The 23227-nt window shown below is 47.7% G+C and overlaps 1 protein-coding gene across 2 annotated transcripts in view; it reads left to right on the top strand.

The window, feature by feature from the left end:
* The window catches only part of LOC101288688 (solute carrier family 22 member 5), a 93616-nt gene that overhangs the window by 4808 nt on the left and 65581 nt on the right, over positions 1 to 23227 (top strand). Inside the window, exons 2-4 of one of the 2 annotated variants that reach the window (XM_004279894.3) lie at positions 11704 to 11807; positions 13158 to 13312; positions 20602 to 20773. The exons of the other annotated variant lie outside the window; for it this stretch is intronic. Coding sequence (XP_004279942.1) covers positions 11704 to 11807; positions 13158 to 13312; positions 20602 to 20773 — 431 coding nt within the window. The remainder of the gene's footprint in view (positions 1 to 11703; positions 11808 to 13157; positions 13313 to 20601; positions 20774 to 23227) is intronic. 2 annotated transcript variants of the gene reach the window in all.

Genomic DNA, 23227 nt, shown 5'->3' with positions numbered 1-23227 from the left:
GACCTGGGGTCAGGGCTTGGACAGAACAGGACACACTGATTCTCCACCCACAGCCCAAAGGTATGAAATAGGAACAAGGGAGCCTTATCCTCTGCTAACAGGGTGCTTATGGGGGGCACTAGGAGCAGCGAAGGCGGGAACGATGAGACAGACTGAGCTTGGCATCTGATGGACAACTACATGGGACTCCATGTGGCAGCTCATAGAGATGTACCTCTTTTGGGGCCTGGGTGGGCTCTGCCAAAGGTGAAGAGTTTAGGCTGTTATCTTTCCATCAGGCCTGCAGGATGCCCTGGAATACTGCTGGCTAGTGTGAGACTGGCAACTTGGCTGTTGGGACAGCCTGAATATTAACCAAGTTCACAACCCAGACCTGCCCTCTGGCAGATTCCAAAGGGGATAAAGTGGGGACCTCTGCCTCCAGCCAGTACCAACAGACTTTTATTTCCAGTCAGTGCTTCAGAAAGAGAACAAATAAAGGAGACTGAGGGGCTTTCCCTAGCTCTGGCCTGAATTTGCTTCCCTGTTTGTTTATCAGCTGCCTCACGCCAAACAGTTTGCCTGTTGCCTCTAAGCTCTGTTCCTCTGACAAACGCCACCAGGACCTCAGAATGTGCCTTTGTTTCGAGGCTGCTTCACCCGAACCTCCTGCCAAGTTTCTGGACAAACAGACTTTGTCCATCTCTCCTGGTGGGCAGCAGAGCCCTCACACTTTGTCCAAGAGGTAGGGTGGTGCATTGACAAAAACAAGGCTTGGCAGAGCTGGTCAGAAGAGCTGCAGGTGCCTCAGGCTTCGGAAGGGACTGTTATTTCTTCTTTGTGACAGGCTATATTCGATTTATATTCAAGGCTAACGCAGGCCTGCCTTGTTATCTGAAGCCTTGGTATGGTTTTAAGCATGTCTGTACAGTCCAAAAAAAACCAAAAAAACAAAGAAAAGGCAGGGATCCCCATTTGAAGCAGAGAGAATGGAGGCTCTGGGGAAAGGCTTGGCTGACTCACATGCCCTAGCGATTGGCACAGACAGCGCAAGGCTGGTGGCTTCTGCTCTGTGTTTGCAGGACTGGAAGGCAGGTTCATAGTGGCACCTTCCAGAGTTGCCCCTTGGTGCTACGTGGCTGGCACAGACCCCATCCTATTTGCTTTTATTCCCAGAGTGGAGCCTGGTAGAGCTGCGTTGGATCTAATGTCAGGACGCAAGTGGGAGAGCCAGGTCCCTGAGTGCCCCTTCTTCCCTCAGGCCCCTCCATTCCATTCCCACCATCCCATTTAAACTACCTGGGCCTTCTGCTTTGGCTCCACCTCTGATGACCACAGAACTGAGGCCTCTCCACCTATGGGTGCTTTTTCTTTACCTCTAATATAAAGAAAAAAAGATACTGAGAACATTTTAGGATTTAGCCTCCCTCCATCTCCTGAGCTCCAAGTTGCAGAGGCTAATTCCTGGTGAGTGCAGCCAGGAGACTTGGGGATCCCATCCTCCACTCAGCCCATATTAATATAGTGGTGCCTCTACTCCAGGTTCCACGGGCTGAGAATATTGAGGCCCTGGTTGCCCTTGTCCCAGCTTATTGTAGAGTGGAGATTCCATGCCAGGAGAGGCAAGCCAAAAAGAGGGATGCTACTACCTCCAACCAGCCTCTAACTCATAAGGCAGGGGGTGTCATTCTGAGGGCACCTTCCCTTCCCCCCAGTCCTGGAGCAGGGGCTCAGAGATTTTCCCCAGGGGAAAAGTAGTCCATAACAACAGAGAGCTCTGAAGCTGTCCCCACAGGAAATAACTTCATTTGAAACAAGCTGTGCAGAAGTTGAAGCCTAAGAGTGCTCTTTAAAACAATGGAGACTGTGGTAGTAAACAATTAAGAGGAGACTGGTAGCTCCATTTGAGCAAAAAGCTAACCCATAGGGCAACTAGATTACCAGAGAGAACCAGAAAAAGAGACAGCTCAGAGCAGTCAGAACAAACCTCAAAGACTTGCCTCAAAACTACTCCTTCAGAGGGGCTTGAATTTAATTGAGCTAGACTATAGAATGATTTGTGCCCCAGAGCATTGTTGAAAACAATAAAGGAATGAGCCAGTAATTGGTGGAGCCTAACAGCTAGGTGTGATATCAGCAGAGGCAAACAGCTTAATAGAAAAACTGGGGAAAGAGACAGTCAAAAAGAGCCCTGCTAAAACCATTGTCATCCCAGGGTGACTGTGTACATGCCCAAGGCTGTGCCCTCTGAGGAGGAACATCAGAGGCTTCACACTGCAGGGGAAATAGTCTTCACTAAGGGTCCAGCCAAGTCATTAAACAAATAAACAAACAAACAAAAACAAAGACAAGCACCCCCAGGGTTGGGGGGGCTGTTCAATGCTCAGAGTTTCCACAATATATTTCCTGAAATGTCCAGTTTTTAACCAAAAATTACAATACATGCAAAGAAACAGGAAAATGTAACCCAAACTCAGGGAAAAAAAAGCAGGAAATAGAAATTGCCTGAAAGGGCTTAGATGTCAGATCTAACAAAAACTTCAAAGCAGCCATTATAAATATGTTCAAAGAACTAAAGGAATTCATGTTTTAAAAAGTAAAAGAGGGGCTTCCGTGGTGGTGCAGTGGTTAAGAATCCACCTGCCAATGCAGGGGACATGGGTTCAAGCCCTGGTTTGGGAAGATCCCACATGCTGCAGAGCAACTAAGCCCATGTGCCACAACTACTGAGCCTGCGCTCTAGAGCCCGTGAGCCACAACTACTGAAGCCCATGTGCCTAGAGCCCGTGCTCTGCAACAAGAGAAGCCCCTGCAATGAGAAGCCCACGCACCGCAACTAGAGAAAGCAGGTGCACAGCAACAAAGACTCAACACAGCCAAAAATAAATAAATAAATTTATTTTTAAAAAAGCAATAAAAAAAAGTAAAAGAAGGTATGATAACGATGTCCCATCAAATACAGAATACCAATTAAGATATAAAAATAAAAGCTATAGGGCTCCCCTGGTGGCGCAGTGGTTGAGAGTCCGCCTGCCGATGCAGGGGACACGGGTTCGTGCCCCGGTCCGGGAAGATCCCACGTGCCGCGGAGCGTCTGGGCCCGTGAGCCATGGCCACTGAGCCTGCGCATCCGGAGCCTGTGCTCCACAACGGGAGAGGCCACAACAGCCAGAGGCCCGCGTACCACAGAATAAATAAATAAATAAATAAATAAAATCTATAAAAAAGAGAATCAAATAGAAGTTCTGGAGTTGAAATATACAGTAACTGAAAGTTAAAAATTCACTAGAGAGCCTTAATAGTAGATTTGAACAGACAGAAGAAAGAATCAGCAAATTTGAAGACAGAGCAATATAAATTATGTAACCCAAAAAACAGAAAAAAGGAATGAAGAAAAATGAACAGGGTCTTAGAGAAATGTGGAACACTATTAACCAGACCAACATGTGCATAATGGGAACACTAGAAGGAGAGGAGAGGAAGGAGCAGAAAAAAAAATAGTGAAAGAAATAATGGCTGAAAACTTCCCAAATTTGATGAAAAACATTAATCTACACAGCTCAGCAGCTCAACTCCAAATAGAAGAAACAAAAAGAGTTTTGCACACAGACACATCATGGTAAAGTTATTTACAGTTAAACACCAAGGGGAATTTTTAAAACAGCAAGAAAAATAGGACACATACAAGGAAACCCCAATAAGATTTATATTTGACTTCTCATAAGAAACAAGAGAGGCCAAAAGGCAGTGGGATAACATATTCAAAGTGCTGAAAGAAAAAAAACATCAACCAAAAATGTTGTATCTAGCAAAACTATCTCTTAAAAATGAAATAAAGACATTCGCAGACACACACATGCATGCACACACAAACCTGGGAGAATTTCTTGCTACCAGTGCTGCCTTACAAGAAATACTAAAGGAAGTTCTTCAGGAATAATTTTTTTTAATGCACAACTTATTCTCTGAAAACTACAAGGCATCTTTAAAAGAAATTAAATAAGATATAAATACAGTAAGTCCCCTACATATGAACCTTCAAGTTGTGAACTTTCAAAGATGCAAATGTGCGTTCGCGTGTCCAATCATATAAGGCGTGAGTGAAACTGCAGCTTGCCCTGTCTCTCATTGCTGATGATCCTTCAGCTCTACCATCTCCCACCTCCTCTCCCTCCTCCAGTCAGTAACTCTTCTTGCCTGTTCACTCCATGCCAGCCCCTGTATGCCAGCTGTTGTACTGTACTACTGTACTTTTCAAGGTACTGTACTGTAAGATTAAAAATGTTTTCTTTATTTTTTGTGTTTGTTTGTTACGTATTGTTTGTGTGAAAAGTATTATAAACCTGTTACAGTACAGTACTATATAGCCGATTGTGTTAGTTGGGTACCTAGGCTAACTTTGTTGGACTTACAAACAAATTGGACTTACAAGTGTGCTCTCAGAACAGAACTCGTTTGTATGTAGGGGACTTACTGTAAATGGAAAGACATCTCACGTTCTGTTCATGAAGCAGAAGGCAATATTGTTAAGATGGCAAAACTCCCCAGATTGATCTACAGATTCAATACAAAAGGTGTTCAGTATCATTAGTCATTAGGGAAATGCAAATCAAAACCACAAGGAGAGGGGCTTCCCTGGTGGCGCAGTGGTTGAGAGTCCACCTGCCGATGCAGGGGACACGGGTTTGTGCCCCAGCCGCAGAGCAGCTGGGCCCATGAGCCATGGCCGCTGAGCCTGCCCGTCCGGAGCCTGTGCTCCGCGACAGGAGAGGCCACAGCAGTGAGAGGCCCACGTACCGCAAAAAAAAAAAATAAATAAAAATAAATAAATAAAAACCCACAAGGAGACACATCTTAACACCCCTGGGATGGTTAAAATTAAAAAGACACACAATAGGGACTTCCCTGCTGGCGCAGTGGTTAAGGATCTGCCTGCCAATGCAGGGGACATGGGTTCGATCCCTGGTCCAGGAAGACCCCACATGTCATGGAGCAACTAAGCCTGTGAGCCACAGTGACTGAGCCCACGAGCCACAACTACTGAAGCCCACACACCTAGAGCTGGTGCTCTGCAACAAGCAAAGCCACCGCAATGAGAAGCCTGCACATCGCAACAAAGAGTAGCCCCCCCTCACCGCAACTAGAGAAAGCCCACATGCAGCAACAAAGACCCAACCCAGCCAAAAATAAATAAATTTAAAAAAAAGACACACAATAACAAGTGTTAATAGGAATATGGAAAAATTAAAACCCTCGTTCATTGCTGTTGGGATTGTACAATGATGCAGCCACTTTAGAAAACATTTTTCAAGTTTCTCAGAAGGTTGAACATAGATTTATCATATGACTCAGTGATTCTACTCCTCATATATACCCAAGAGGAATGAGAACATATACGCTTGCAAAGTGTTGTACACAAAAGTTTATAGCAGCTTTATTCATAATAGCCGAAAAGTGGAAACAATCCAAATCTCTATCAACTGATAAATGGCTAAATAAAAGGTGGTATATCCATACAATGGTATATTATTCAACCATAGAAAGGAATGAAGTACTGATATTTGGTACAACAACATGGATGAACCTTGAAAACATTATACTAAGTGAAAGAAGCCAGTCACAAAAGACTATATATTGTATGATTCCACTTATATCAAATGTCCAGAATAGGCAAATTCATAAGTATGTTAGTGATTGCCACAGGCTGAGGAAAGAGAATGGGAAGTGACTACTAATGGGTGTGGGGTTTCTTTCAGGAGTGATGAAGCCATTCTAAAATTAGATAGTGCTGATGATTGCACAATTCTGTGAATATAGTAAAAACCACTGAATTGTAAACATAAGAATGAATTTTATGGTGTGTAAATTATACCTCACTAAAGACCTTATAAACAAAAAGAATTAAGTAGCCAGCTTTTCCCCCCCAATGGTCAGGAAATTTCCAGTTTTAAGTCTGCAACTAAGTTATAAAGAAGAAATTGTGGGTGGATATATATACTATTATTAACTAACTACTACTTCCTCTTCTTCCCCCCGAATGAAAAATATAACTATAAGAGAACACATAGAAATCCATTCTTGTTTTTTTGTTTTTTTTTTTTTGCGGTACGCAGGCCTCTCACTGCTGTGGCCTCTCCCGTTGCAGAGCACAGCCTCCGGACGCGCAGGCTCAGCGGCCATGGCTCACGGGCCCAGCCGCTCAGCGGCATGTGAGATCCTCCCGGACCAGGGCACAAACCCGCGTCCCCTGCATCGGCAGGCGGACCCCCAACCACTGCGCCACCAGGGAAGCCCAGAAATCCATTCTTAAATGAACCATTGCTAGTTTTTCATTCACAGCTGTCTCTGAGATTGAAGTCCATTTATAAAGGGATTTTAAACCTTGTGGTAAAAGCTTTTCTGGTTTTTAGTCATTGAATAGAAAGTTCTGTTTTCTAACAATCTCTTCTGCCTAGTCAGGTTTAAGTATAACCTGCTTTGCTTATTCATTAATGCTGTTTGTTATAAGTCATGGTTTTGGTTAGGACAAAGGCATGAGATTAGTAGAAAGGGAACTACCATTTAATGAGGCCTGTAATGTGTCACTGTCAGACACACTACTTACATTTCCTGTCTAATGCTCATAACAACCTCAAGAGGGAGTATTATTGTCACCTCTTTGAAGATGAGAAAACAGGCTAATGGAGGTGAATGAGTGGCCCAAAGTCACACAGCTGGAAGTGGTAGAACCCAAGAGAGCCTGTGCTCTTTGCTCAACATGAGGCTGCCTTCCAGAGTTCTCAGTTCTATGCAGGTCACAGGGATACACTTATCTTTATGATCCTTTATGGCTTTGGTAAAGGCTAAAATTGCTAGACTTTGGTTAGTTGGAGAGTTCAAAGTTGAGGGTGATTTTCAAAGGACAGTGTGTGAGGGACGTCCCTGGTGACGCAGTGGTTAAAAATCTGCCTGCCAGTGCAGGGGACACGGGTTTGAGACCTGCTCGGGGAAGATCCCACATGCCGCGGAGCAACTAAGCCCGTGTGCCACAAGTACTGAGCCTGTGCTCTAGAGCCCGTGAATCACAACTACTGAGCCCGCGTGTCACAACTACGGAAGCCCACCCTCCTAGAGCCCGTGCTCTGCAACAAGAGAAGCCACAGCAATGAGATGCCCGCACACTGCGACGAAGAGTAGCCCCTGTTCGCTGCAACTAGAGAAAGCCCGCGCACAGCAACAAAGACCCAACGCAGCCAAAAATAAATAAATAAATGTAAATTAAAAAAAAAAAAAGGACAGTGTGTGATACCACACATTTCCAAACTAATTTTCCATTACTCCTAATTGTTCAACATTCATTCATCGACAATTTGTTAAGCATCTACCACGTGCCTAGCCTTGTACATGCATTAGTTATCTAGAATGATTATATGAACGTGTTCAGGTTTTAAAACTCTGTCCACCTGGAGAAGGTTGAGCAGGAGGTGCCTCTTTTCCTCTCTAGTCAGAGAGCACAGTGGCCCAGAACAAAGCCCACCCCACCCAGGACGGCTGGGCTTATGCATGCACATGTGCACACTTGATCTGTCCTGTAAAGTATGCTTGACCTTGAGCTTTGTGGAGGCAGTGACCATGTCTGCTTTGTGCCCCATACACAGTCTGGCCCAGAGCATGTGCTCAGTGATGGTTGAATAAATGGTTAAGCAATTCCTTTTACCAATCCACTAGAACTCAGGCTAGTCACTTCATTGCCCTATGCCTTCATTAACTCATTTGTAAAATGGGGATAAAGAGAATACCCATTTCACATGGCAACTTTGAGATCCCATGAGTAATGCAAGGCACACAGTGAGCACACAATACACTGTACTTGTCCTTCCTATTATTATTACTGTTGAGGGCATGAGACGCATATTCTTCTAGGCCAAGAGTGACCTCATGTCCCCTATTACCTTGTGACGTGGTTTTTTGTTTTTTAAAGCAGAGCTGAAGGCTAGATGGCCCAGCCAAATTGAGCTTACTCTGCTCTGTTAGGGAACATTGGTCTAAGACCTTGAGGATGAGACAGACACAGTAATCCTGTGAGAGCACATCCAGGGCCTCAACCCGGCACAGTCTGGGACATTCTACTCTTTGTCGATGGTGTGTGTGGGAATGTGGGTTATGTTTCAGTAATGGTGGTATTTGACTTTAAAGCACAGCTCCAGAGCGATGCCAGGCAGCTCCTTACCAGGCCATCAGCCATTAGCCTCTGAGCTGACTGTGTATATATGTTTGTGTGTGCGTGTGTGTACACACATGTGCAGAGACCCACGGGACAGTTCTGTCTCATCAAGGAAAAGACTGTCTCCCACTGGTCCTGCCATGTCATTGTTAACCACAGGGAGTTCCCTGGGACCTGGCTATTGAGGCCCCAAGACACACCCCTAGAAACCCCAAGGGACTGGGGCAGGCAGGGCCTGGCCTCCTTAAGAATAGCCCCGTGGAGAAAACAGGCTGGCAGCTGATTTATTGGACCCCAGTTCCAAAAGCCGCAGTGAAAACTTTATCTGCCAATCTTGTCCTATTACCAGGTCTCTTGTGGCTTTCGAAAAGACTCTCTGGGTACAGTAATTCCCCAAGAGGGAACCCAGCCTTGGAACCAACCATAAATAGCCATGAGGTCCAGCTGCCTTCCCCTGCCAGGTGTGAACAGGATCTCCCTGCATGGTGTTGACAGGGCTTCTTGGGCCCCTCTTCAGGGAAGGAAGGGGGACCTAGAAGCATGGCCTCATGGCCTCCAGTAGGAGAGCAATGGGGAGCTGGCCCTCACCTCACCCTTCTCAGCACCCAATTCAGAACTCCTTTCCTTGCTCCATTCCCCAAAGAGACTAGGCTTGACCCACTATCAGGGCCAGCTTCATGGGCATCAACCCATGCAGTCACACAGGACCCCACACTTGGTTTTAATGCTCTGCTGTTGACGTCTTGAAATTTTTTTTTTTATAAATTTATTTATTTCTTTTTGGCTGTGTTGGGTCTTCGTTGCTGTGCATGGGCTTTCTCTGGTTGCAGCAAGCGGGGGCTACTCTTTGTTGCGGTGCGCAGGCTTCTCATTGTGGTGGCTTCTCTCGTTGCGGAGCACAGGCTCTAGGCACGTGGGCTTCAGTAGTTGCAGCACGTGGGCTCTAGAGTGCAGGCTCAGTAGCTGTGGCACACGGACTTAGTTGCTCCGCGGCATGTGGGATCTTCCCGGACCAGGGCTCGAACCCGTGTCCCCTGCACTAGGAGATGGATTCTTAACTACTGCGCCACCAGGGAAGTCCCAACATCTTGAAATTCTTAATCATTTTTGAACAAGGGGTCCTGCATTTTCAGTTTGCACTGGGCCTGCAAATTAGGTAGCCAGTCCTGTTTACTACCTTTGCTCATGCAATGCCTGGCTCCACATCTAACAGCCTTCCTCTTTCCTTTCTTTCTCTAAGTGCTATCTATCCTGCCCAAAGGCAATGTCCTGACAGAAAAATATTTTTAAAAACACAAAGGAGAGCACATTATCTTTGGAAGAGCTTTTCTGCTTAACTGCAGATGGAATGGTGTTGGTTGATAATGGACACGTTAACACCCCTACCAAACTTGGGATTTTCTTGGCTCTGTCCAAGGCTAAAGGCTGTGGTGTGGGGGAGATCTTCTGCCACTAGTCCTGGTGTCACGTTCCTTGAAGAAGTGTAGGGCGTAATAAACTCGTTTTGTCTGGTGTTTGGAGTTCTTGTCCAAAGCGGGACATGGGTACAAGGTTAAGTTCTGAGGCCCAAGTTGGTATTTACTTGCTATGACTTCAGGCAAACACCAGTCTCAGAGCCTAAGTTTACTCTTCTGCAAAATGGGTTATACTCCACATCATGAGGCTCTGGGGCCGCAATCACTAACCTCTTTGTGTGTTGGGGCAGATCCCAAGATCTTTTCTGACACTTCGGTGAGTGATGTTTTAGAAGTGGGTGGTCATTAATTCAGGTACATGTCTTGTCTACCCCTTCTGACCTGTGGCCTTGCAGGGCACATGAATCTGGCCATATAGTTTTGGAGGGTTTGTGCCCTTTCCCCTGAAGCCTATTCAGGTACCCCAGTTGAAGCAACACTACTCTGGGTGTGGTTTCAGACTTATCCTCAGTTGTGCCTGAGGGGTAGAGAGCAGAGTTTCCGGTCCACATTGTTTTTCTTCTGCAGAGCTGTGCTTGGGCGTCCCACCTGTAACCAGCATTGTGAGAACAAGCAGAGGCAGATTTATGAATCTTGTTATTGTCTCCAGGATGGGGGTGTTCTCAAAGACATTATCCTCAACAACACAGAGTGGCCCCTTTGTGGAAGGAAGTATATAGGAGAGGCTTCTCTCAGGTCTCAGTACGCAGAAAAACCGAGCTTTTGCAGAATGAGTTTATCACTTTGCACACCGTGATCCTGAGAGCTGAGCTGCTGGGATATTCAAAGCCAGATTTCAGGGCTTCCCTGGCAAGCAGACAGGCCTTTGGGCAGGACAGCCAGAGGTCAGTCTTACCACTGGCTTGGTTATTTTGTAACCCCTCCTCCCCTGAGATTTTCATTTTCCCGGATTCCCTTAGCTTTTTGTTGTACACATTTCTCTTGTATGTATTCTTATAAACGCCTCTCTCTGCTGCGGATGGGACATGATATAAATATGTGAACTCATTTATAAATCTATTTCAGGGAAGTTGTGAGGATTAAGATCTAGATCGCTTTGGGAATGTCATGGGAGCAGCACCACTGCTGGGTGGGGCTGGGATTGGGTGGGAGGCAGGGGATTTTTCCTATAGTCTGGATCATCTTGCCACACACGGCAACACCGTGACCACAGCCCCAAAATATTTATTGGCACCACCTGCTTGTTTTTTAATTAATGAAAGCTCACTGAACACACTGAATTTTCTGCAGCCTCCCCTTGAGATTTTGCTGAATTGACTTAAGAGCTGGAAACTGAAACTCTGCCTCAAACTCTCATTCTATGGGTTCACAAGCAGGGACTTGCTAGGGCTACCAGAGCCCACGGGCCCTGGGGAGTGGGAGGGACCGCACTTCTGTGAGGGCTGCATGGGAAGGAGGGTAGAGGAGTGCAGAGGGGAGATAAGGAGCACTGCAGAAGGGAGATAAGGAGCACTGGAGAGGGGTGGGAACCCCACTCCTAGCACAGTGGAGCCCCAGATCAGGCCCTAGGTGTGGCCTACGGTCTAAGTGGGCCAGGGACCACAGGGTTCTCTGGAGGATTCTGTTCAGAAAATATAATCACAGGCCCCTGGGGACCGCGTGCACTTTTCAACAAAGTAGAGGAATCTTTTACAACTGGATCATGTGACCATGCCCTCTACCCTGCCCTGCAGGCATTTCAAACACCTTCCCTCCATGCTGTGATGCCGTCTGAAGCAGAAATGGCATCTTTGCTTCATACTGCTTCACAGCTGAGGGGTCGCCAGTCAAAGCCGTGCCTCAGCTGACTTCTTAATACACGATGTAAGCAGGGCCAGAGGTATCACCCTCCCTTTCGGAAGAGGAGGGTGAGCCTCAGGCAGGACAGTGACTTGCCCCAGTAAATGGTAGCGTCAGGAGTCAACCCCAGGGCTGCGAGGCCCATGCCCTTTGCATAAAAGTGACAGCCTGGCACAGGGGAGGAGAGCCTGCCTGGCTGCCATGCTATGCCCTTGGAGCTGGGCTGGAGGATCTGGGCTCACACTTCCTTCCCATTTTCCCTGGCAGTGGAGTCTGGTGTGTGAGGATGATTGGAAGACGCCCCTTACTACCTCCCTGTTCTTCGTAGGCGTGCTCCTCGGCTCCTTTGTGTCTGGGCAGCTGTCAGACAGGTAAGGGTACTGGGCGGGTGGAAGGGTGATTGTCAATTCATTGCCGGTCTTGGGGTTGTACTGAATTTAGGGTATTTTCACCCAGAGAAAGGGAGGCCCCTTAGGCCACCAAGTGAGCGATAGGAGGAACCATGATGTCTCCTCTGCCCTCTGCCCTCAGCCCCTTGCGGGGACCCATTGAAAAGTGGAGCCCTTATATCACCAAACCCCTCGAAAATATACACTGCTGCCTCCCCACTGCCTCCCCACCCCACCCCTAGCTCTTGGATGCCTTGTGATCTATCCACAACCAGCCATCAGCTGGAGTCAGGGCCAGACTCTGGGGAGTACCCTTCCCTAACAGTGCACCCACCTCTGCTGTGGGTCAGGCCCCTGGCTGGACACTGGGGCCACAGAGCTGACCCAGGCTGGTTCCGGGCCTCCTGGGGCACACAGTCAGGAGGAGACAGCATCGCAGCTCTGGGAGATGGTGCCCTCACTGGCCCTTGAATGTTCTTGGGTATCAGAGCAGGGAGGTGGGAATGCTCAACGTCAGTGTTGGGGAAGCCTTCCCAGAGGAGTGGCTGTCCCTCCCCCCAGTCATGAAGCCCAGTGGGACCCCAGACCCAACAGACTGAGAACTGAGTTTGGAAGATGAGGTGGGAGACTGTTCTGCTCATACCTGTGTTCCCTTCTAGCCATTGGACACTATCAGAAAGTCAAATTAAGACTTATTAAAAAAAAAAAAACTTAAGCCAACTATAGTGTCATTAATGGACGTTGCTGGAAGCTACACTTTCCATAGAGCAGTGGTTCCCAATTTGGGATGCACAGTAGAGAATATTTTTAAGTCCCAATACCCAAACTGCATCCAATTGTCTACATCCGGACGATAAGCATGTTGGAAGGCAGGTGCTGGCATCGGTATTTTTTAAAGCTCTCTTGATTCCGGGCACAGCCAAGGTTGGAAACCACTGACATAGAAGGACTCTTGGTTCTGGATTGACAGAATTCTCATGTTGCTGATGTTAGATGTATCTGCAATCTATACTCACATTCCAGAAAGATGATGGCAGCTTCTACAACTATGACTCATTCTAAAGAGTAGATTTCCACATGGTCCTTGCATAAGCTGCTCTGTGCTTTCGAGATACAGGAGGCTCAGAATCTCAAAAGTTACCTCCTGGGCAGATGGATGCCTGAGGCCTCACCAAGGAAGAACCTGGGAGGGTATGACAGGAAGGAAGCCTGTCACAGCCCTGAGAAAAACAAAGTCTGCAGCAATGCCTGACTCAGAGTTTCCACATGCCCTGATGACAGTGCTGCTGTGAACTTCACGGGCCATGTCTTGTCCTGTGCTGTACTCTACAGGTTTGGTAGAAAGACCATCCTCTTCGCAACCATGGCTGTGCAGACTGGCTTCAGCTTCCTGCAGATTTTTTCCATCAACTGGGAGATGTTCACCATGTTATTTGTCATCGTCGGCATGGGCCAGATCTCCAACTATGTGGTGGCCTTCATACTAGGTAGGAATGGCTTCTGACCTACAGGGCTTCTTGCAACCCTCTGAGAGGCCTAGGAAGAGGGGGCCCCTGGAGAGGGCACAGGGAGTGCTCTTAGCACAGAAGGAAGCACCTCATCTCATGGGCTGTGCTTCCAGCCTCGGGGATATATGTGCTGGTGGTGGAGGCTCTAGCCACAGGTGCTTTGATGGGTCGCAGGCAAGGCAGGCACGCACAGGGAGCCAGCTCCGTGCTGGGCCCTGAAATGTGACCATGAAGAAGAGCTGCAGCTGGTAAGAACCAGCCAGGTAATAACTGAGACACATTTCAGGAGCATAGGGCTCGGGAGAGGGACAGACGAGGGGATCTTGAGGGAGAGACAGCCTAGGGGTGTCTTTGATCTGAGCTATGAAAGCTTGAGGTTTCTGCCTGGGCTGGGGCTAAAGGGTGTTCCTGGCAGCTGGGCATGGCCCATGGAGGTACTTAGGGTAGTTGGTGTGCCCAGTACACAGGTGGAGGAGGCACGTGCAGACAGGAGTCCAGTGCCAGCCAGCCATCATTGGGCAGATCTGGCCTCACCCCTAAGTCAGAGCCCACCCCCAGAGCATATCAGCTGCATGCAGGACAAGCCTTACTGCTGAGAGCAGTCCTATCTCCTAGCAGCACCCTTGCTTCTGGAATATCAGGCTGCATGAGGGTGACTCACAAGCTAAAGGTCGTGAGGAGGACCCCAGGGCCTTTACTAGCTTTTCCTGGGAGGCAGCAGGGTGAGCTCCGGGCAGGGTGATAAGGGTCATCCTCAGGAGTGAGAGTCCCCAGCAGGCTCTCTGAACCCACCTGCTCCCTCTGAGCAGGTGAGAGAAAGGGAGATGGGGGCACATCTGGGATAATAGACACCAATTCCCATAATCTCCAGTGTGATCATATTTCCTTGTTGGCTGTCCCAATTGTCACAGCGTAATTACCAATAGTGCCCCTTTAATGTAAGTCTAATGATTCTTCTTGTCTCAAAAGTCTGCATCTAATAAGATGATTCTGGTCAATTTTGAGATTCTGGATGACTCGTTGGCTTTTGAGATCCTGTGTTCTCTTAGTTGAGGGTGTGTACACCCTGTCACGTTGCCAAGATGGAACTATTCAAATTCCACTCCTTTAATCATTTGTGAAGAGCCCCTCTCCACAGGCCCAGCCTCAGTGTCTGAAGAGGGAGGAGGGGAGGGTATGCTGAAGCCACACGGCCCCCGCAGAAGCACCCTCTTCAGCAGGCCCCAGCAGGATGAGGCCTCTCTCCTCCCTGCAGAGGGAAGGAGGGGAGCAAGATTTTCTTAAAGAGGGTCATTTGAGGAGAGGACCCAGAAAGCTTCCAGCCAGTGGTACTGGAAACTTGAGATTGGAGGAATTCAGGACAGAAGTTAATACCTCCTGATGCCTGATGGCCCCAAGGACACGGGGCTCTTGGACACAGCAGAGCCTGTTGTTCTCATGGTTTAAACCCTGCAGATTCCTTGTTCCTTTTGATGACCGCCCTATACCTGGAAAGCCCAATGGGTAGCTTTGCTTGGGCCAGAATATACCAGAGACTAAACAGAGGAATCTGCCTGATGCCAGCAGAGCCCTTTAGGAGGACCTAAAGAGTCACCTGAAATGGAAGGGCACAAGGTCATAGTGAAGCCAGAGAAGCCCTGTCATTGGGATCAGGAGCCAGGTGGTGTCTGTGCCATGCACGGCATCCCCCAGGTCCTGCGGAATGGCAGCATTGAGACCTGCCTTTCCAGGGGCAAAGGGTGCTTCTGGAGCCATGGAGCCTCCCCTGTGTGAGTGGATGCAGCCAGGAGAGCCCACCCCAGGCCTCCTGCAAGAAAGTCCCTGCCCAGCTGACCTTGACACTACAACCAACTTCCCTTCCTGCTCCCCATGATGAGACGAGTGAGAAGGCCAAGGGGAAAGTAAGATCTGTAAGATCAGTCAGAACCTAGATGTACAAGCCAGAAATCAGTGGGTGGGACGCTGGGTGTAGCAGGCTCCCCATCAGCCTGGTCCAGGGCTGTGGTAGGGTGCTCTGGGAGCCTCCCTGGCTATAGTGTTACTCTACTGTGCTCTGCAGGAAACTTTTGTGCACTGGTATGAGCCTCTTTATACTGGGTTCTCAGGCCTGAACGTTTCAGAGTGTCGCTGAGAACCAACCTGCCCCCTGGAGCAGGCAGACTCGCTCGTCAGCGCCTGGGGTAGGGTGGCGGGGGGGGGGGGGGGGGGGGGGGGGGGGGGGGGGCAGACTCGGCGGAGGCTGACTTCTGGCAGTGCAGCAACGCTCTCTGGTGTTCCGGGACTAGCATAGTCAAATTCTGGGTTTTATTTAACTAAAAGAAACCTAAGCTTAGGATCCGGTCTGCGTTCTGTCTGGGCCTTCCCTTTTGCCCTCTGGCTCTAGGGAAGGGTTGGCAACAGGCTGTGATGATAATCTCCCGTTTTAGGATTCTTCACATTAATTCAGGAAGCTGAATTACTCCCACTCTCAAAGCAATGCAAAAATGGATCCTCTCCTTGCTCTGCTTTTTAACAATTATAAAGCCCGCCAGAGTCACAGGAGACAAGAAAAAGAAAGGAAGGAACGGTGCTACTTAAAGGAACAGAACGTGGATACACCTGGAAGTGAGGGAGCTGCCAGAATGATGCTTGTTCAGGAGGAAGTGACCACTCAGGACCAAGGACACTGGCCCTACCCACAGTCTAGCTCCCCCCTCACAATCTCCTACTGTTTCCCAGAAATAACGCCTTTGACCTGTCCACAGCCTCTGGGTGAAATGCCAGCGGCATCCTCCTTTATCTCTCATAACCAGCTGCTTGAATTTATTTTGTCTCCTGTCTTGACTGATCCATTAATTCCGTATTTTCCCAGTACTCCTAACATCAACCTCCTCTGCAATATTTGTTCCAGCATGCTGAACTATTTAAAGTTCTGCTTCCTTTGAGGTCTAAATGTATTCTTCCTTTTGATAAGTACATAACTGATGGCATCTTCCTTTATAACATTGGCTACCCGGAAGCTCAGGCTGTATCAACTATGCAGCCTTTATCAGCCACACAGTTTTTTTAATGGAGATATCGTTTGCATACCATAATGTTAACTCTTTAAAGGTGTATAATTCAGTGGTTATCAGTGTATTCACAAAGTTGTACAATCATCAACTCTACCTAACTCCAGAATATTGTCACCACCTGCCATTAGCAGTCACTCCCCCACACTCCTCTCTCCCCAGGCCCTGGCAACCACTAATCTACTTCCTGTCTGTGTGGATTTGTCAATTCTGGATGTTTCTGATAAACGGAATCATACAATATGTGGCCTTTGTGACTGACTTCCTTCACTTAATGTTTTCAAGGTTGGTCCATGTTGTAGCATGACTCAGTATTCCATTGTATGGAGATGCCACATTTTGTTCATCTCTTCATCAGCTGATGGACAACTGGGTTGTTTCCACTCTCTGACCAATTTGGAGAATGTTGCTATCAACATTTGAGTACAAGTTTTTTGTGGATCTGTTTTCAGTTCTCTTGGGTATGTACCTAGGAGTGGACTTGCTGGGTCAGGTGGGAATTTTATGTTTTACCATTTAAGGAACTGCCAGACCGTTTGCCAAAGTGATCCATTCATTACATATTTTTGTTCTTTTCTCCAAGGCATAACTTTTCACCTTTCTTTGTATTTTACTTTAACGTTACCATTATTTTATTTTATTCAAATTATAAGCTACCTCAAAACCTTCAAGGGATGAGGTGGGATATAAATACATTAAAAAGATGCTGAAATTTGCTGGCAGCCCTTGTTTGCACTGAACTGTGTGAGGGAAGAACCGGGGGGACCCAGGGAGGAGGAAGGACTCACTCCTGTCTGTCGTCAAGGGGCTCACATCTGGTCGACAGAGGCAGCCATTGCAGTTGTTATAGAGAACGTGGGTCATGGCCTAGGAGTGTTGGGAGGAGCTCCTATAAATTTTCTGGGTATATGCAGAAATAGGAAAGGTTACTTTTAACTAGAATGATCTGTGAAAGTTTGTAGAGGAGAGAGAGGAAGCAAGGGAATATCTGCTGTTTTGATGAGAATTCGGAGTATTTTCCGGGGAGCAAAGAGGGCTTCTGCTGTCTTCCACTGGGTCTCTTGGTCAAAGGCACTGTACTTTCTAACATTCCCCTGACATCTGGCACATGTCAACTGTTTGAGCAGGATGAAAGAATTAATTATTCCTGAGTACCTACCACATGCCAGACACTTGACTAGGCCCTTTATCTACATTATCTCAGGCCTCATAACAATAGCTCCATGAAGTAGGACTTATCAAAGTCACTCTAGTAGCAAATGAGCATCAAGGAGCCCAGGCTCTGCACATGACTAATGGAGGCCACTCCTATCCTAGGGCCCTTGGGTCCTACCCCATATCCTGGCAACCGCACCACAGTCTTGTTTCTTGAGCTGGGGTCTGCAGACCTCTGTTTGTCATTCATGGAGTGGCAGGTCCTGCCTCCAAGTGAAATGGATCCAGTGGTTCCTGGGCTGACTGCCACAGAAGGGCCCTGATCAACATGGTAGTAAGCCTGGCACTCTCTGAGTCACTCCCTCTTGGAGAAAGTGCTCAGATTCTGGTGGCGGTGACGGGCAGTGGGCAAACACTCCTGGCCAAGACATGCCTCTTTGGCTTAGATGTTAGAGTCTCACTCCCAAGTGGTACTCAGAGGCCCAACCAGACCAAGACCAAGTGGGCTTTGTCCTAGGAGTAAAAACCTAGGCGGTAAAGGAGGCCAGGACAAGGATCCCCAGTCAGCGGAGCCAGAAGTCACCAGTCACCTATCTCACTGCCAGCTGAACACATGGAGTTTCTGGCACCTGCAGGCCATGAAACGTCTGCAGGAAACAGGACTCCTCTCCCAGTGTCCCTCAGAGGGGGCTGGTTGGCCTCTAGTGAGTTCAAAAACCAGCCCAGGTGGGGAAAACACAAATCCTAACTTCTAAAAGGCAGGTGTGGCCTCACCCATCTCCCACACGTCTCCACTAGGACCTCAGTTGAAGGACTGCTTGACAGTGCCAAGGCTTTGCTCCCAGGTAATTTTTTTTCCTGGACAGTATCCACAGGTCAAACTGATCAGGCTTAAAACCTGGCTGTCCCACTTAGTACATATGTGTGAATTTAGGCAATTTTCTTCAACTCTTTAAGTCTCAGCTGATAATGTATAAAATAGAAGTAATATTAGTTCTTATATAATTGTTGTGAAGATTCAAAGAGATAATATATGTAAACACTCAGTCTGGAACCTGGCTCGAAGTGCCTACTCAAAACACTGCTAGCTATGAAGATGATGATGAAGATGATGATGATGGTGTTCAAGGCAGGGTGATTGTCTGAAAGGTCAGTGAGCAGGAAGTCGTGCTAACAAGGAACTATTCAGGTTTGTGCCATCTGTGTTGCTCCACAGAAAGGCAGAGGGGTAGATTTATGAAGCTTCTGTCCCCCATGGGTACTCTGCAAAGTTAGAACAACTCTGTTCTGGCCTGAGATCCAAGCTTAGAGGGGGAGATTATCCAAGAATCCAGTGGTGTAACTTCTCTCTCTTCTCTCATCAGGGTCATGGAAGTGTGAGGGAGCTCCCTTGGTCTCATGAGTCTACAAGATTCTCACTTGGTCCTGGGCACTTTCTCTTTTCCACAGTCACATCCTCTGCTGCTTCACCTCTGGATCTCTGCTTAGGAATAAATCACCCCCTATTCATTCTCATGTCATAATAATCACAGCCGAAGTGTTTACAAACCATGGCATGGTGAGTCTTCTTATGGAGTGGTAGGAAGGTCATTAATGAGGTAAGAAAAGATCTGGAAACAATAGTCATGATCCTGAAAGAAGTCTGGCCCTATTCCTGGAAATGAGCTTAGAGGCTGAGAAATGCCCTGGGTGGTTAGGGCTGTTGTCTGCAGTCCAGGTTGTGAGGGGTACACAATCCTGGCCATTTCTATCAGTCTGGCTTTTAGAAATGGCTGTTCAAGAGGGAACCACTGAGGTACATCTTCAGTTATGCTGAGTGAAGAAGAAGAAGAAGAGAGGTGAGGACAGGAACAGGTAGGAGGTGAGAAAGGAAAACCAACAGAAGTAGTAATTTTACTGCTTCTCTGGAATTAGCCCTTAATTCCTTAGCCTGGGTTCAGGGCATCTAAACACGATTGAAAAACTCTCTCTTGAAAGCCAAGCCTGAATGACCTTCGAATGATCTATTTTGTAATTTCTGGGCTGCTTCTCGGTAGTGGTGGGCAGATCTCAAACAAAAGACGGAGCTGTTGCCTTTGGCCAGATCTCCGCCCTGGGGCAGAAAACCAAGAGTGAACTCTGGGTAAAGGGCCTGGAGTTTTGTGACAACAGAAGGAGCTTGTTCTTGGACTCCCTGTCTCAAATCAAGCACTCCAAGGAGCAGGCAACATCTCTGGAAGAAGTGGGGCTGAGCGATCCAGTGTGGTGCTGAGCAGAGCAGGAGCCTTTCCCAGAACAGGGCCGGATGCCAAGTAGTCTTGGACCTTTGTGGTGTTCTGGGAAAGCTCTGTGAGCTCCTTCTGTGTGTGGACAGCTCCAGGGCTGCCGCCTACCAGGCGGGAAGAGCAGCTTCTTCTTGTCTTTCATTGGGCTGTATGGACTGTGACTGCCTGGGGCTGAGCCCTGGGCACAGTGTAGCTGCAGCAGAATTCAGTTCTGGGTGCTGGGGCCCTGCTCTGTGCACCTCCAGAGCCAGCTGGATCCTCTTTATCATTTCTCAGGGCTCAAGGGTGGCTAAGGGTGTCCTAACACAACTCAGTAACCGAACTCTCCACTGTTTCCGAGAGACCCTGTCTGCTTATTTACAGTGGAGAATTGTGGGAAAGGCTGAATGCCCCATAATCCACTCGCCCTCAGAAGAGTCCCCCCACCCCCCCAACCCCGGTCTCCTGGGACACCCTTTCTGCTCCTTACCCTGGGGCTCTTACTTTGGAAATGTGGCATCCTCAGAAGAGGTTACCTCTTAGGGCTGGGAGTAATGTTCCTATGACATGAGGAAGCCTTTAAAAACAAAATCTGTGGCTCCTTTAAAATCTCATGAAAACTCATCCTTCTATGAGGTGGTAAGTCTTGGGTCACGTCCCACCTTCCTCCACCCTGACCGCTCCTGCTCTGGGCCATGAGGCAAACACCTTTTCCCTTTTCTAAGTGGTTATGTTTTAAACTCTAACTGTCAGGTAATGATGTAAAAAGCAAATATTAAAGTGAGTTAAAATGCTAATACTCCTCCCTTGTTTTGAACAGGAACAGAAATTCTTGGCAAGTCAGTTCGTATTATATTCTCTACGTTAGGCGTGTGCACATTTTTTGCAGTTGGCTACATGCTGCTGCCGCTGTTTGCTTACTTCATCAGAGACTGGCGGATGCTTCTGCTGGCGCTGACGGTGCCGGGGGTGCTGTGCTTCCCGCTGTGGTGGTGAGTGTGGCTCCGTCCCAGACAGCCCCCTGCTGCAAGCCAGCAGCCTGGAGCCCAGAGCCTGGGGCTGACCATGGCGTGGGCTTGCTGATCTCACTGGAACGGGCTGGGGCCTCGAAGCCCAGAGACCGTTTGGCTCTTTGGGGTGGGCCTATGTGCTGGGGTTTGATTCCCCACCATCCCACAAAGCACCATTCTCAGGAAACCCGGTCCCCCTGAGGCTCTCCCCCCCCCCCCCCGCCCCGCTTATCTGTTACTGGTGGTGATTGTTTGTGGAGATGGTCTGTTGGATTTTGTTATTTTTAACTCTGCCCCCCTGCTCTTCTGACACTTTTCTCTCGCTAGGAAATCTTGTTCTCCTCATGGCTACAACTAATGTAACTTCCTCAAACTTCCCTGTCGCGTGATGATTAGCGTCTGAGATGTCACTGTTTATCTGCTTTGTCTTGAAGGGCGAGAGAACTCCTTCTGTTTAATGAGTTGTTAGAGAAAATGTTCTCTTCTCTCCTCCCACTACCCTTCAACCAAATTTTGGCACGTCAGTGTGGGAATAACAAAGTGTTGAGACACTGGCCCCAGTTTCACCCAGTATGGCTATGGGGAAGATTTTAGGTGAGAGAACAAATTAAGAATGATGGAATAAGGTCGCAGCCATACCCTTTTGGGGGAGGGATTCCCCATTTCTTTGATTTTTCCATATTTAAGCAAAAGGAAAGGGGATTTTTCCCATTATTGGGTCTGGTGGTCTCTCTCTCTCTCTCTCTCTCTCTCTCTCTATCTCTCTCTCTCTCATTAATTAGTCCTGGTTTGGTTTCATGAGGTCAACATCAAATCTCCCAGCAGTGACTGGTTTTACTGAACTGGTTTATCTCTACCGGCTCACACACAATGAAAGTTTCTCTGATCATTTTTTAGAGCTCAGAGGTTAGACTAGCCCTCGTGGTTGCCCTGTCCTGTGGACACACTGCCTGAGGAAGTTTCCTAGAAGGGCCTTCATCTTGCTGCAACTGTTAGGCAGCTGTAGAGGCTGACAGGTAGTACATCTTGACCTTGTTGGACCAGATGGCTCTTGTTAGACCACTCCAAACTACTGTCCTTTTATGACTTCTAAGACTGCTATGATTTACCAGTGCAGATTCTTGGCATGGGTGTGTATGGGGGAGAGAGAACACTTTTTTTTCTTACTTCCCTAGAATTTGAGAGACAGTGTGTTAGAGGTTAGATACTCTTCCGATTTCCTGACCCAGTCTGAGAGCAGGGCAAGTTTCTGGAATGAGAATCAGCCCAGCTGCAGCAGCATCATCATTAGCATCATCATACCCTCTGTCCCTCTCTCCACAACCCCCCTGCTCACTGCATTTATTTTAAAAGATGTCTTGTCTTGAGTCTCTCAAGACACAAGACAAGATTATTCAAAGGTTAGTTTCTGCCTCTTCCAATGAATGATTTTAGTAATCTGTGTTCTTTGGCTCTAGTTGTCACTTTGGCATAAGAGACCAGTACTTTTAAAATATGTTATAGTCAACTTTATTACTGTATGATTCTACCAGAGAGAGAGAGAGAAAGAGCAAAAATAGAAGGGCCCTGACTGACCGTAAGGGATTAGTAGGGATTTTAGTTTGTGGGGCTTGGATCTTTGCCTCAGAACCAAATATCACAGCAAGGAACAGCTCTGATAGGTCAGCCTCTTGAGTTTCTAGCACAGAAGGTCCATCCCACAAGGAGCTGCCTTACTCTTTCCCCGAGAAGAGTTGTTCCTCTATTGCCCATGGGCTGGTTGGTAAGTGTTCCTAGCTGTGGACACATTGTACCAGGGACAGGACTGCCCCAGAGAGAGGGCAACCCGGGGCCAGGACAAACATGCTAAGTGCTTGTCCTGAAAGTTTAACAACAGTTTTACCGTTTTCCTATAAAAATAAAATAGCTTTCTTTTGAACATCTTGTCCTTGAAGGTGGGACTTCCTGAAGCAATGCCCATCCATCCGGGTGGGCTGGGATGATGTGGGGATTGCTTTGAGCTACTGTGACCTCTGCTGCCTACTTAATATGTATTATAGACTCTCCAGCAACACCCTTCCCCTGTTCAATTTGAATTAAATCTACCGAGAGGCTATAGTGTACAACCTTATTTGGCCCTCCACTAACTTGAAATGATCAGCTAGACTTAATTCTTTATACACCAAGAAACCATGGCAATTCAGAAGTAGAGATCGCAGCAATCCTGAGTACAGTGGGCTGAAAATGGAGCCACTGCAGGTGGTTTGGGGATTTTTTATGTCCCGAATTTCCTTTAAAAGGCTTGGCAGTAAGTGATCACAGGTACAAATGGACTATGTGTGTAGTGGGTGGGGAAGGAGCCCATAGGTGCTACATGGGGAAAGCTTTGCAACATCTAGCTGACTAAACGTTAGGAACCTGAGACCAGTGATGGCACTCTGAGCTTGTAGTAAGAAA

Source organism: Orcinus orca, chromosome 3 (assembly GCF_937001465.1).
Source record: "Orcinus orca chromosome 3, mOrcOrc1.1, whole genome shotgun sequence".
NCBI classification, from domain to species: domain Eukaryota; kingdom Metazoa; phylum Chordata; class Mammalia; order Artiodactyla; family Delphinidae; genus Orcinus; species Orcinus orca.
This window is presented reverse-complemented; position numbering and strand designations above follow the sequence as displayed.